This window comes from Biomphalaria glabrata, chromosome 6, assembly GCF_947242115.1.
Source record: "Biomphalaria glabrata chromosome 6, xgBioGlab47.1, whole genome shotgun sequence".
NCBI classification, from domain to species: domain Eukaryota; kingdom Metazoa; phylum Mollusca; class Gastropoda; family Planorbidae; genus Biomphalaria; species Biomphalaria glabrata.
Genome location: NC_074716.1, coordinates 14,883,446 through 14,898,243, shown reverse-complemented (window position 1 = coordinate 14,898,243; position 14,798 = coordinate 14,883,446). Strand labels below are relative to the sequence as shown.

The following is a 14,798-nucleotide window of genomic DNA, read 5'->3' as shown; positions in this document are numbered from 1 at the left end:
AATGGTATAGCCCTACCTACATATGAAATATTAATATTTCAGGCTGCCCCCATGAAACCTAAGCCTGCTGCTTCTGCTAATGGCGACATAAAATTGACCAAAGCTAGCAAGGATGAGCGACGCATGGAGGTTTGTTCAATAGTTGCCCTACCTTGTCATTTAAAAATATTTATTGAACATTTATATTTTTTTGTTGAACATTTTATTTCTGTTTGGAATGAGTAAAACATTAAGGGCAATTTGTTTTTTAAATAAAATATTTTAAGGTAATATGTTCTCTTATTATTTGATTTACTGACTGCAAAAAAGTCTTTTTTTTTTTTTTAAAGTAATGTTAAAAACTTGAACGAAAGGTCATGGTTTTCTGGCTATAAGATTTTAATTAATGTCATAAGAAAGGACATTGTAGTCATGTAAAACATTTTTTGATGCACATTTCTTTTTACTAACTTTTTAAATTTATGAGGCAAACGATTAACTTGTAATCAACAATAGTACAATTGTTTCTCACAGAGTTTATTGATGAAACAGTCAACAATGAGAATCAATATAAAAAAGAATTCAGCTATTCCTGACTTTATAAAAAAAAATCAATATCAATACTATAGAGTTGATAAGTTTGAAGCAACTTTTTGCCACTACTCTACAGCATTTAGATAAAGAAGTAGTACTATATTCATTTCTTCTCTTAACATTATATCTTTCACCTATGCTGATCAACCACAGGCCCTTCATCAATAGTCATGATGGAATTAACAACCAATTTCTCCTCTTAAATTGAAAAGTCAACAGTGATGCCAGAGCAATCTATTGTGCACTGGGAATTGTTTCAATCTTAAATACATTGTATTTGCCTGTAGCCTTGCATACAATCTATTTGAAAGCTTAACAACAGGCCAGGTAACTTTAGTTGGTCTCAAGGGAACCTCATTAAACAGTTTTATGATGTCACATGCTCAATAGACCATGAAGACATGAATAGAAGCAGAAACAAAGGAGTTCAGAGCTTTACATTTAGAAAAAAAAAGCCTATTGTTCCTGTTATGGTCTCTCTGAGAGAAATATTGATTTTTGTTTTGTTGAAAGAGGGTGAATGAAAGAAATTCTATCTTGTGTTCATTTGAAGCTATTTTAATGAAGATAAAAAGAAACAAATATTTACATGTGGATGCCATGTATATTCAAAGTCTAAAGGATGGCAGAAAGAAGTTTTTAAGTCCCTGTCCCCCTTTGAAGTAATTCTTTACAAAATTATTAAACATATTATAGGATGTTCAAAATGTTTTTTTTTTTTTTTAATTTTTGCTAAGTATTTTCTTTAATCATTTGTGAATCTACAAGTAAAAGAAATAATCAAATAACAGAACCAGGGAACACAATTCGATTTCATTTATGGGCTTATTTTTTCTTCCTTACTTCAATTTAGATTTATATTAGAAATATGTAGCAATAGAAAACATTTGCTTGTTTGCTTTTACTCATCTGTTTCTTTTAGTATTGTTGGAAGTTCTGCCTTGCTGTCCACTTGATTCTTTATTAGGTTGTGTTTCACATTTTTCATAGTTTTATTCAGATTTCTTGCATGTAACATGGATTATGATACTTAAATTGAATGTAGGCCTACATGCTTTAAAAAAATGTTGACCAGAAAATGGTGTTTTTCTTAAAACCAATTAAAGTTCTAATCATTGTTTAGATGGATGCTCGCCATAAATATCTGGTACAGCAACTTGCAACAGCACTCAACCTGGACACATCAGTTGTTGAGGAGTTTATAGTATCAGATGACAGAGTAAGTTGTAAAAATAAGATTTAAGAAGATGCAACAGTTGTTGTGTTGTTCACTCTTTTTTTTTTTACATAAAAAAAAAAAAATTTACAAGATTGAAACCAAACTAAACCAAATTACTTGAATCATTTAAAGATTATACTTCTTATAAAAATATTTTATCAAGATCAACTAAACAATATAAGAAGGAATTTTTTTTTTTATGTAGCATTGTTCTATTACATGATATATAAACTGTGTTTGTAATGAAAAAAAACCCATCTTTTTGACAGTTTGATATGATAAGTGAATTTTTCAAGGCTGATGGCTCACGTAAAATAATGTTTTTCTATCAAGATGTTAATGTGAGTTGATTATCTTTTTCTGATACTTTATTTCAGTGGCAATCTTTAGCTAGTCATAGACTCTAGTTCTTAGTATCTTGACAAGATTGTTAAAAATTTAATCTTAGATTAACACACAGCTTTCCATTGAGACAACTTATTATTTTTTTTAAACTTCTTCATCCAGAGAGGTAGTGCTGAGAAAAAGAAATTGTTCATTACACCAGGTGATGCTGAAGTAAGTCTTAGTTTACATTTAATACATTGCTTCAGTACAGTAGCTAGTATGTTAGCTGTAGTTTGGATAAATATAGTGACAATCATATGTACTTATGATAAACCAAAAGTATCAAAGAAAATATGGCATTCATGTATTTTGTTTTTATTCAGGGTCTGAATGGCATCTGCTTATTCTTCTTGAGGACAACAACAAAAGCCATCACTCCTGCAAATATCCCTCAAGAGGTCAACTTTGGAACTTTGGACTGCACTGGTGGGAAAATCCTGGCAGGATTTGAAAAACATTTGTCTAAGATTATCCTTCCATCACTCAAATCATTAGAGGTTTGTTTGATGTTTGAAGTTTACTTTAGAAATATTGAATGGGATATAATGCTACAAAAAGTTTTGGCACTTTAGCTTATACTATGTCATCTTAAAAGAAATAATAGTTTAAATATATAATATTGGCTGATTACTTTTTTTTTGCCTCACTGTGCAGACTTGGGGCACTCTCTCCAAAGAGAATGGTACCTTGACACAAGTGGAAGATTTTTTGGAATACCTGGAGAAGTTTGTGACAAGTCTCATGTCTGCTCTTAAAAACATGGAAGGGCAAATTATCTTGCAAGAAAATGGCCAAAGTTCTATCATTGACCACATAAAAACACCATCAGACTACCAGGATGCTGGTAAGCTCTATAAATTTAGATTTAGAATATAAATGGTAAATATTTGAGATTTCTATAAAAACTATGAAGGCATCAGTGGAAATCTTAAAGTTTGCTTTAGTATATTAAATGTAATGCCTAACTTGCAACTGCCTCGTTGTGTGGTATGCTCTCTGGACTGTCAATCAGTGATCTCTAAGGTTCTAGGTTCAAACCCTTTTGGCTGCCATCCTGAGTGTCATGCAGGAGTTTTTGGCTATGATGTAATTGTCTTCAGAAGCTGAAGGAACATCCAAAACATGTAAAACATTTTACAAACAAACTTGTGAAAGTGTTTTTATTCTTTCTTTTTCTTTTTTTTTGTCAGCAAGTAACACAGAACACTTAGAGAAATTGGAAGAACTTTTAGCTTTCTGGTCCAAACAAATAGAACAAGTTCTGGCAGAGAGTGAACAGATGAGAAGAGAGGCAGATGATATTGGGCCTACAGCAGAACTTGCATACTGGAAAACTAGGATGGCCAAATTTAACAAGTAAAGAAACTACATATTTTATGTTACCTATTTTAATATCTAATACATAAGAGTATTTAGATCAAAATAAAAGGATGTATAAAGTAAATGCTATAAATAATAATCTTATCAAATGTTTGTTTTTACAGTCTTTTGGAACAAATGAAGAGTCCCAGGGTCAAGGCTGTTGTTGGAGTATTGCAAGTTGCCAAATCTAAAACTTTAAAACATTGGAAATATTTGGTAAGAATTTTTAGTAAATATTGTTCAGTTACATTTAAAGATCAACAGGATATTTCATGTTATTTCATTAACTTTTTCTTATTGAATACCAATAGGATGGTCGAATCACTGATGCTGCTAATGAGGCCAAAGACAATGTCAAATATTTGTACACACTGGAAAAATTTTTTGGACCTCTTGTTAAGTGTACTCCAGTAAGTAGTTTTGTTGTGTGACAACATGGAGAAATAGGTGAGGATGAAGGTGTAGAGAATCTCAGGATCAAAGAAACGCCTAGTGGGATGTGTGGTTAAGTGGCAAATTGCTTGGCTACCTTTCATGGGAGCTTGAGTGCAAATCACAACTTGAAGTTGTGTTTTTTAGCACCTAAAGGTACTTTTAAGGCAGCATGAAAATCTCCTCCCAGATACCACCTCTCTCCATATGCCAACAAAAGACAGTAGACCATAGTGCCCTGATTAAGCTATAGCATGAAAGATGGGATATACAATAGCAATCACAATCTTGTTACAATAAGAATCAATAAGAATGAAGCCTTGTTATGAAAGTATGTTGTTAAAAAAGTAAGTTGTTATGAAAGTATGTTGCTGTAAAAGTATGTTGTTATGAAAGTATGTTGTTATAAAAGTAAGTTGTTATGAAAGTATGTTGCTGTAAAAGTATGTTGTTATGAAAGTATGTTGCTGTAAAAGTATGTTGTTATGAAAGTATGTTGTTATAAAAGTAAGTTGTTATGAAAGTATGTTGCTGTAAAAGTATGTTGTTATGAAAGTATGTTGTTATAAAAGTAAGTTGTTATGAAAGTATGTTGCTGTAAAAGTATGTTGTTATGAAAGTATGTTGTTATAAAAGTAAGTTGTTATGAAAGTATGTTGCTGTAAAAGTATGTTGTTATGAAAGTATGTTGTTATGAAAGTATGTTGTTATGAAAGTAAGTTGTTATGAAAGTATGTTGCTGTAAAAGTATGTTGTTATGAAAGTATGTTGTTATGAAAGTATGTTGTTATAAAAGTAAGTTGTTATGAAAGTATGTTGCTGTAAAAGTATGTTGTTATGAAAGTATGTAATTGTTCAAAATAACCATTTGTCAGTCAGCTTTACCATGTGGGAGGTTTAGCTCATGTACTTTGTGCTGGACCCTAATGTTGAGACCACTCAACAGACAGCCAATTAGCAATCCCAGTTTTGTAGAGTGCTCATAGCCACAAGATGTTACTTTTAGGTTTAATGGTAAGTTTGTTTGTTTGGAATCAGTTCAGACAAAAGTTAAACATTCAATGGTGGTGGAAATGATATAAGATGCTGTAACTCTAAAATCCTCAACTCTTCATTTATTTTTAAAGTACATTATTTATGTCCACTAAATTAAGACTTTTATTAGAGCTATGTGTTTTAAAGAGAATTTGGTTGAAACTGTTTTAGGCCTCAATGGTGGAGCACATTCCAAGTCTGATGAATGCCATCAGGATGATATACAGCATCTCTCAGTACTACAACACATCAGAGCGCATGACCTCACTTTTTGTCAAAGTCACCAACCAAATGATCACAACATGTAAAGCTTACATTTATCAAGGCGTCACAAAAGTCTGGGAGCATCCTAAGTATGTTTTTAATTTTCATATGCTCACAATGATATTGTGAAAATTTAATATTAAAATTTGTAAAATCCAATTTTGATATTCTCCCCCCCCCCCCCCCCCAAAAAAAAAAAAAGAAAGCTTAATTTATATAGTTTTTCAAGAAAAAGTTTTTCAGATTATTAAATCATAAGCTTATCCTTATGTTAATGTAATCAGAAGATCTAATGCAATTATGGCTTTATAATTATAACAGAGAGGAACTAATAAAAAGGCTGGATGAATGCATTAATTTGAACCATGAACATCAGCGCCAGTTTCAGAAAACAAAAGAAAAACTGAAAGAGACACCCAATGAGAGACAGTTTGAATTCAGGTAAAAAAAATTGTAAATAAAAATATTGATTGTAGATGTGCAGCTTGTTATGTACCCATGACATTCAGTTTTATTACAGTAACTTTTGTATTTTCATCAATCTAGTGAAAACTACATATTTGGTAAGTTCGATACTTTCTGCAAACGTCTGGAGAAAATCAAAGACATGGTGAACACAATGGAACAGTTCTCTGGCCTGCCCAGCATCAAGATAGAAGGCATTGACACCATAGTTGTCAGGTATAAAACTATTGTGGAGACTACCAAGAAAAAAGGCTACGACATTTTGGACCACAGGAAAGGGGAGGTAATTTTTTAATAAAAAAAAGTCATACATTTTTTAAATTATTGTTTTTTAAGACTGTAATCGCAACTTTATTTTACCTTTTTCTTCCATTGGCACACAAACCATTTGAAAAGGAAACATATAGATCTATAAAGCATGAATAAAATTATATTGAATTAAAATAAATATATTTTTACAGACTTTAATCCATTTTTTTTTTCAACAGTTTGACAATGACTATGTTGAGTTTAAAACCCAGATTGAAAATTTGAGAAGTTCAATTCAATCCTTTGTTGATGCTTGGTTTTCTAAATCTCTTAGTGTAAGTTCGCTAAGTTTAAAAAAGTTTAGTTATTTTTACATAAGTCTAATTATATTTCTGACAATTATTTACATATTATAATTAAGGATTTTTTTTTACCAAACAGACAGAAAAAGCTTTGGAACTCCTGGACAAATTTGAAGCAATCAGTGCTGCCCAACTGGACCTGACAGAGAAGTACATGCGTGTTATGATGGCTTATGGTCGTGACCTTGAATCTATTCGCAAAGTCTATCAGAAGCATAAGAGTGACCCACAAATTCCCAGAAATCTACCCCCCATTGCAGGAAAAATTGCCTGGGCTAGACAGTTGTACAGAAAGATTGAGACTCCAATGAAAATCTTCAAAAACAAACCAGAAATTTTGAAGGTAATTTAAATAACAATTATTGAAGAAGCAATAAAGTAAAATAGTGCAATAAAAAAAATAAAAATATGCAAATGAAAAAAAAATCAGGATAAAAATAATGTTAAGAATATTTATATTTTTATTTTTCAGAATTCAGAATCAAAGAAAATTATCAGAAACTTTAATAAAATGGCTGGTGTTCTTATGGAGTATGAGGTAACATACCTTCAAAATCTGTTGTTTTTTAAATTTTGCAGTGTACTTTTCTATATTAATTTAACCTTGATTTTTAAAGATGCTGTACCACAGAGGATGGTATAGAGCAGTCGAAGCTGCCAAAGCTGGACTCCATGCATCCCTCCTTATCAAACATCCTGAAACAAATGAACTCTTTGTTAATTTTGACATACAAATTATGGAACTGGCTCAAGAAGCTAAATGGTTGCAGGTAAGTTTATTTATTATGTAGGTTAAAAACAATAAAAATTCTGTTTGTCTTAGCAATAAAAAACAAACAAACAATAGTTTGTCAGGATTTCTTGTAAAGTTAACTCATATCTCATGTATCACCACACCTATGAGTGACTTACCTGAATGACTTGTCTATTTTCATTTTAGCAGTTTAATTTTTTTTTTAATCTTATGTGACATTGAAAAATGCGTAGTCAGATAAAGTGTTTTACTTTTTGTGCTATTAGTCAATATGAATGTGAAGAAAATAAGTTCTTAACACAACTAACATAGAAATCTCCAAAATGATCTTTTATCAGATAATGAATCTTGATGTTCCGGATGCTGCTAAAGAACTTATTGTTAAAGAAGAAAGTCTCAAGGTTAACCATGTGGCGTAAGTTTCTTCACCACTTAATATAGAGATTGCCATTTAAAACATGTGGAGAAAAATGTACTTATAAATTTATAAACAAAAAACAGCAACATTAGTACCATTAACATTTTTTTCCCTTAAACTTGTATTATTTTACTTATTTCTTTAACCATTTGATGTGATCAAATGTAAGAATAAAGACATTTTTTAAAAACGATAGTTTGACTGAGATGTTAGTTGAGTACCAACGTGTGCTTCAAGCTATCCCCCAAGTTCTTCTGTCACTGATGAAACCTTTCCAGAAGAGAGTGGATGAAGCCATAAAGCCAGGGATCACAACTCTGACCTGGACATCATTGAATGTGGATACATGTAAGTGAAAGGGAAATGTTTTGTTACTTGCTATACTTCATATCTTGATTGTTGAGAAATACTATATACCATGAGAAACACCATATACCACAAGGAACACCATATACCATGAGAAACATGAGAAACAATAAATACCATGAGAAACACCATATACCATGAGAAACACTATATACCATGAGAAATACTATATAGCATAAGAAACACTATATACCATGAGAAACACCTTATGCCATGAGAAACACTATATACCATGAGGAACACTATATACCATGAAGTAAACCCTTCTGTAATGAATTTTTTTTTAGAATAATATAACTGCCTCCTGCCATGAGCAGTTGAGTATGTTAAATCACCTCAGCAATGTCATGAATCCACTGAACCCGGAATGAATATAATTAGCAATTCATCATTTGCATGATTAGAAAAAAAAATTAATTTGTTTATAAGTTTTTTTTAGCATCTAAAATCTTTGACTTGTAATAATGAATTATTGAGAATAATCTTTTTTTTTAAATAGACATTAAAGAAATCTATGAGACTATGAGAGATCTGGAAAAGTTGTCAAAAACAGTGAAAGACATCCTGGATTGTAGGATTGAGGCAGTGCTAGAAGACATGTCAATAACTGCCCTTTGTGACCTGCCAGAAGAGGAGCCAGTCACAGCAGATAAATTTTTGCAGATGACAACTGACATTGTTCAGTCAGCTGCTGAATCACTGGCCAGGTTAGACATGTTATAAGAATGATGTAAAACCTGACATGTCAAGTGTTTCACTATGTTTCTGATGTTCCTTTTAGAAAAAAATAAAAAAGATTATGGGGGCTGAAGTTGAACTATTGTATCTATTCTTGTATTTCACTATGTTTCTGATGTTCCTTTTAGAAAAAAATAAAAAAGATTATGGGGGCTGAAGTTGAACTATTGTATCTATTCTTGTATTCTAAAGCAAAGCTTAACACCAGCATAGGACCATTTGTAAATGGGATGTCAATAAACTGAAACAATTTTTAAAAATATTTCTAGAGGGATTTAAGAAAGATATAAGAGTTTTATTGCTTCAAGCAGACACATTTTTATTTAATAAAAAATTTAACATAAAACATAAATAAATGTGGGATAAAAACTCTCAATGATATAAGGTTATCATTTATATATATATCATAAAATTTCTTTTAATCACACATAATAGTCAATATTTATATTTTGAAACAGAAATATCTTTCATAAACTAACCAAATAGTTTGCCTTAAAAGAAGATTACATAACAAAACAATGACTATTGCTCCATTTCTGTAACAGCCAAAGTCAGCTAGTAGAGAAAGCTGTGAATGAACTTGTGGACACTCTAAAGGCTCACCTTCCTGTTGAAGAGCGTGTAGGTATATCAGCAGATGAAGGCTATCAGTGTGTGCAGCCTGACACTAAAAACAAAAAGCTGCGCTGCCAGGAGTGTCTGCCATGTTCCTACTATACTTTCTTGAACATTTACACTCAGAAAAACACAGAAGCTTTGGTCAAATGTGAGTGAATAGCTTAAGCTGTAATATTGTTACTCAGACAGGCTAAATACACTGTCACAAATAGTTAATTTGTTGTATGTCAAATAGTAACTCCTAGCCTTTTTTTTAGCTGAATTTAGAGGCAAAAAAAACAAAAAAAGATAAATAACTGAATAATTTTCTTTTGAAAGGCTTGACACAAAAAAAATTTTCTAATTCATGATTTAGGATGATAAAACAAATATTTTAACAATAAATCAGACTTTTCTGTAAACCCCTCCCCCCCCCCCCCCCCCCCCCCAACTAAAACTAAGATTAAAAAATCCATTTTAAATATTATATTTTTTTTTATTCAAGGCACACGACTAACTTTGGATGCCATCAAGCGCAGACTTCAGTCCAATCGGTACATTATTGGGGATGAATCTCGTGAAGAGTTCAAGCCTCCACTGTTCCGTGTGGATGTGGTTTTGGAAATTCCTAATGTTATGATCAGGCCAAACCTTGATGAGCTACAGCATGCACTGACCAAAGGTGTACAGATCATCCTGAAGGCTTCAGAAAACATGGACATTTGGGATCATCAAGTCTTACAGCAGAGACAACTTCAGAAGGTATAAATGAGGAATGAAACATTGTCCCAGATAAAATTCTTTTTTTTTTCCTGGATTAAATACTTTTTGCATTAGTATGCTTTATTTGTTATTGGATTTTAAATCTCTATCTTAAAAAAAATCAAAAGTTAGCTCATTTTGTCCCAATATTTTTTCTTAATTACAATTTTCTGAAAGTAAATTTAAACCTCAAGAATGTTTTGAATTTTTCTTGTCTGTATTGAGTCACTGTTAATTCATATGAAAAACAAAACAGGAATTGGAGTTGCAAGCATTAGAAGAAAAAGATGAAGGAGCCAAACTTATGCCAACTGTGAGTCAAGCTAAACCACTTCATAAGGTAATGTCCACATAGTTGTTTGTTTCTTGTACAATACTTTAATTTGATTTGTCAAAATTGTGTAATTACATCTATATTTGACTGATAATAATATATATATAAATATATATTGTTGGGCTAGCATCAAATTGAGCAATAATTTGACATGAAACACATTTATGATTTTAATTGACATATAGGTGATAGGAGAGCATAAAGACATTGCCAAGATTGCTATACAGCTAAGTTCAATTATCAGCACCTTCAAAGGAGATGTGCAAGAATCTTTGGACAACTTCACTGGCTACTCAGAGCTTTGGACACAGGTCATTAATCACAGAATATAATTTTAGACACATTCCAAATTCACCAAATTGTAGGAAATCAGCTTGGTTGATATTTTTTTTAAAGATTCTATTATATCCATGCTAATATAAATATTTTTAAAACTCTAGGACCCAGAGACTAAAGTCAAAGAGTTTATGAGCACTAACCCAATTCTGTCAGAGATTGAGGCTCAGATCAAATATTATCAGGTGAATAGAACTTATTTTAAATTGAAACAAATAAAATATTCTGCTCTACTTTCAGTTTAGTAATTGCAATTTGATCAGTATATATAATAATAATTTTTAAGGCAAAATAAAAAAAAAATATAGTATATGAAGTTGTAGCTCGGAGCAAAGAACTTATTCACACAATTTTTGTGCTGAGACCTAAATATTTGTTGCTCCATGATGTCCTGAGCTTTGCTAATACTTCTGTAACTGTCAATCTTGTTAAGCAGTTCAAGTTTAAACTTCCCTTTCATGGCAATAGTATCTGGGTACTTAAAAATCTTAGATAACTGTTCTTGGTGATTTACAAATCTTAAATACTTTTCCTGAGTATTTAAAAATCTTCTGCAAGCTAATGGTTTTCAAAATTTTGTTCAAAAACATTTTTTTTAGTTTTTCATCATGCATTTCTTTTTATTTTTTTTTTGTTCTAGAAATTGGAAATGAATATTGAGGAAATGGTTCCTTCATTTAGAGTTGGCTCTGTAATCTTCCTAACTGAACAACTAAAGTTGGCCCTAGTGACAGAGACTAGGAACTGGATGATGGCTTATGCCAAAGCTTTGAATGAAAAGTGCAGCAGAGAAATGGATTCCATCAATGACTTTGTTGACAACCTGATGAAGCGCTTGTCGAGACCTATCAAAGATCTCGATGATGTCAGGGCTGCTATGGCAGCATTGAATGAAATTAGAGACAATGAGATCCGCATAGACTTGACAATAACACCTATTGAGGAAACTTATGCTCTGCTTAACAAATACAACATTTTCTTTAATGATGGCAATGCTGAGAGAGTGGATTCCTTATCTTACGGATGGAAAAAACTTTCTGCTCAGGTATACAAATCAAAATTTATTTTGTAATACCAAGCTTTCTTACCTTAAAAGATTTCAGCTGTTTTATAGGATTTATGGATTTTAAAAACATTCACACAAAAAAAAATACAGTTTAAATTTTTTTATAGTAAAATATGATTTTCACAAAAGCATTTAAAAGATAGTGTTTGTTTTTTTAAATTATTATTTAAATGTGACTTATTTAAAGATTCTTAGTTTATAGATAATTTATTAGTTTTAGAATTTTGTTTTGTGTGTGATTTGTTTGCATGAACACAGACATATATTTGATGGTTTCACTAGCTAACTGTTTGCTGTGATGTTAAATTTGCTGATTCTTGCAGGTTTTCAGTGCAACTTTTTTTTTTCTTCACAATGCTTCATCTTTTAAAAGTGTTTTTGGAAACATATTTTATTTTTTTAATAAAAAAACTAACATTTTAATCTTTTAGAAAAGTATAACATCATGTTTTCAAATGTAAAGTATTTCAGTGCTATAAGCAATTCTAAAAGTTAACTAGATAACTGTGAACTTGATTTAAAGTGAACAGTTTAAAATCAATGATTGGTTTCTTGCCTTGTAAATATTACAATATTTCACTAGGTTATTATTTGTTGGATCCCAGTGAAAAGTATTTAAAGGTAAAATTCTATTTATATTAGAGTCAAATTTTATAAAGAGCTACATTCTTTTTTATATTCACTAGGAAAATCTGGCTAACTCTAAAATGGTACTGGAGCTCTCTTTAGCCATCTCAGTCTTTTTGTTCTTATTATTTAAAAATATTATTTAAAATGACAGGTACTAGTCATCTTGAACTTACCCATATCTCAAGGAACTATTTGTGGGATGCTTGGACTAAATTATAGTCTAAAAAGTTACATGCTTTAAAAATAACTGAGTTACTGGCTGAAACATGTAATTTGAATTAAACTAGTTATGACATTGTTTCTTATGAGATTAGAAATGCTATTTATACCTTGCAAACAGAAAAGCATTAGGAAAGAAAATTGTAATTTATAATTATGAAAGTTCCATCTGACCATATAGTAGCTCCAAGTAGTCCAAAAATTAAAAGATTGTCATTTTATTAAATATCTTCATGATATCCTTGATTATAACATTCCTAAATTATATTCTATTAATAGGCCTACATTACCTACAAAGAAATATTTAACAAAATTAGTTAACCAAATTAAATAACCAAATTAAATAATCCCTTTCTTTTTTAAAAAGTAGTGTTTCTAACAAAATATTTATCATTTCTATCAGTTCTACTTCATTAATTTTGTGTTTTTGTATGTTTTGTTTGACCTTAGATATTATACTGTTTAGTTCATAGTATGAGTACCAATTATTGCCATGGCTGTTGGTAGTGAATTACAAATAATCAATTTTGAAATTTATATTTTTTTTTGTAAGCATTAAGTTGAATAACTCCTTTCAAGGGCTAAAAACCAAGTAGATGCTAAAATAATAGAACTTTATTTGCATTTTTTTTTTCATTTTCATGATAAATGTGAAAATCTCAAATTGTGTGTATATTCTTGACAAAATTATAATAGCTAGTGACAATTACAGATATGTTTCACATTTCTCATTAGAATATTTATTATATTTGTTAGTTTAATAGTGTATTAATGCATGACAATCAAAGTTTTTATTCAACTATTTGTTTTGAAACAAGAAAAGAAATTAACTCTAATATTAGAAGTCAATAACAGAATGTAAGTTTATTAAATGCAAGGTTGCACTTAAAGTTAAAAATACTTTTAGAGATTTATACAAGATTTATTTGTTTTGTGATTTGACTTTTTATGCTTTGATTGCTGTGCAAATTAGAAAAGAATTTCTGCTTTTTTTAATGAAATATTATGTTGAAACAATAAACTGTTATTTTTTAAATTATAAGCATTTATAAGTTACTGCCATTGCTAATATATATTATCTCCATAGGTTTGTTCTTTTCAGTTCAAACAAATTTATATAAAAAATATTAGTCATTTAAAAAGAAATAAGTCTTGGACTTTGATTTGATTTGAAAATATTTTTTTTCTTATTTGACTTTGTTTTGCTTGATTATCTTTTCAATTAATTTTTTCTTTTTTTGCCCTTTAAAACATTAAAAAAATGATTAGCCATTTTCAATCTTTTTATTCCTAAATATTTTCTTTTAATTAATCTGTGAACCATTGCAATATTATCTGATTTTATTCAAATTCACAATGAATGCGATAGACTTTTTTTTGTGTATGTTATTCTATGACATTAATGGACAAAATATTTGCAAAATGTAAAAAAACAACAAATAGCATTATTCAATACTTTTCCTTATTTTGTTCCCTTTTATCTTGAAATGTAGGTCTATAAGTGTAGATCTATAAGTCTTCATTTAAAATATTATAAAACATTTGACCTTTTTAGAAAATATAAACCTATGTGAATTATTGATAAAATTGATTTTCATATCTTGTTCTTGTTCTAGCTCGTATTTTGACATCCTGTCATTATTTTTTTTTAAATACTCTAACAGGCTGTATCCATGCAAGAGAACCTGCTTCTTATTCAGCCAGCATTTAAGGCAGATCTTCTGTCTGGTGTGGAGCAGTTTATTCAAGACAGTAATGAGTTCACTGCTTCGTATGACAAATGGTAAACCAATAACAGACTGTTTGACATTATGTTTAAAGCACTCCTAAAATACCTGTAAATTAACCCCCCCCCCTCAAACAAAATGGTTAAATATAAAAAAAAAATACTTTTTTAAAAACTTTAATTATTTTGAACCAATCATGTAATAAATTTTTAATGACTCAAAATTAAACCAAATACATGCAATACCAGCTTTGGAAGAGCACTGTTCAATTGCTGCCTTGAATAATGGTGCAAAGTTTCAACTTGATTTGAGAATGGGAACTGGGAGAAATATCATGTAAAAGATTGTAACCAGACTATGGAGTGAGTTGATATCTGCTCAGTAAAAAGGTTTAAGCTTGCAATACAATGTTTCAACAGTTATGAAGAAAATGTCTAATTGAAAAATAGTATAGCACGGTGGCTGAGTGGTTGAGCGGCTTCCAAACCTGGGGACCTGGGTTT

At 30.4% G+C, this 14,798-nt stretch overlaps 1 protein-coding gene across 1 annotated transcript in view; it reads left to right on the top strand.

Annotated features, from left to right (window-relative positions):
- The window catches only part of LOC106057595 (dynein axonemal heavy chain 5-like), a 52,249-nt gene that overhangs the window by 3,706 nt on the left and 33,745 nt on the right, over nucleotides 1-14,798 (top strand). Inside the window, exons 3-28 of the mRNA XM_013214843.2 lie at nucleotides 43-129; nucleotides 1,697-1,792; nucleotides 2,062-2,133; nucleotides 2,300-2,350; nucleotides 2,503-2,676; nucleotides 2,834-3,023; nucleotides 3,370-3,535; nucleotides 3,664-3,757; nucleotides 3,853-3,951; nucleotides 5,180-5,361; nucleotides 5,594-5,713; nucleotides 5,819-6,020; nucleotides 6,226-6,321; nucleotides 6,428-6,691; nucleotides 6,821-6,886; nucleotides 6,966-7,118; nucleotides 7,441-7,517; nucleotides 7,717-7,868; nucleotides 8,386-8,593; nucleotides 9,170-9,390; nucleotides 9,727-9,983; nucleotides 10,240-10,323; nucleotides 10,503-10,628; nucleotides 10,758-10,838; nucleotides 11,294-11,698; nucleotides 14,233-14,351. Coding sequence (XP_013070297.1) covers nucleotides 43-129; nucleotides 1,697-1,792; nucleotides 2,062-2,133; nucleotides 2,300-2,350; nucleotides 2,503-2,676; nucleotides 2,834-3,023; nucleotides 3,370-3,535; nucleotides 3,664-3,757; nucleotides 3,853-3,951; nucleotides 5,180-5,361; nucleotides 5,594-5,713; nucleotides 5,819-6,020; nucleotides 6,226-6,321; nucleotides 6,428-6,691; nucleotides 6,821-6,886; nucleotides 6,966-7,118; nucleotides 7,441-7,517; nucleotides 7,717-7,868; nucleotides 8,386-8,593; nucleotides 9,170-9,390; nucleotides 9,727-9,983; nucleotides 10,240-10,323; nucleotides 10,503-10,628; nucleotides 10,758-10,838; nucleotides 11,294-11,698; nucleotides 14,233-14,351 — 3,842 coding nt within the window. The remainder of the gene's footprint in view (nucleotides 1-42; nucleotides 130-1,696; nucleotides 1,793-2,061; nucleotides 2,134-2,299; nucleotides 2,351-2,502; nucleotides 2,677-2,833; nucleotides 3,024-3,369; nucleotides 3,536-3,663; nucleotides 3,758-3,852; nucleotides 3,952-5,179; nucleotides 5,362-5,593; nucleotides 5,714-5,818; nucleotides 6,021-6,225; nucleotides 6,322-6,427; nucleotides 6,692-6,820; nucleotides 6,887-6,965; nucleotides 7,119-7,440; nucleotides 7,518-7,716; nucleotides 7,869-8,385; nucleotides 8,594-9,169; nucleotides 9,391-9,726; nucleotides 9,984-10,239; nucleotides 10,324-10,502; nucleotides 10,629-10,757; nucleotides 10,839-11,293; nucleotides 11,699-14,232; nucleotides 14,352-14,798) is intronic.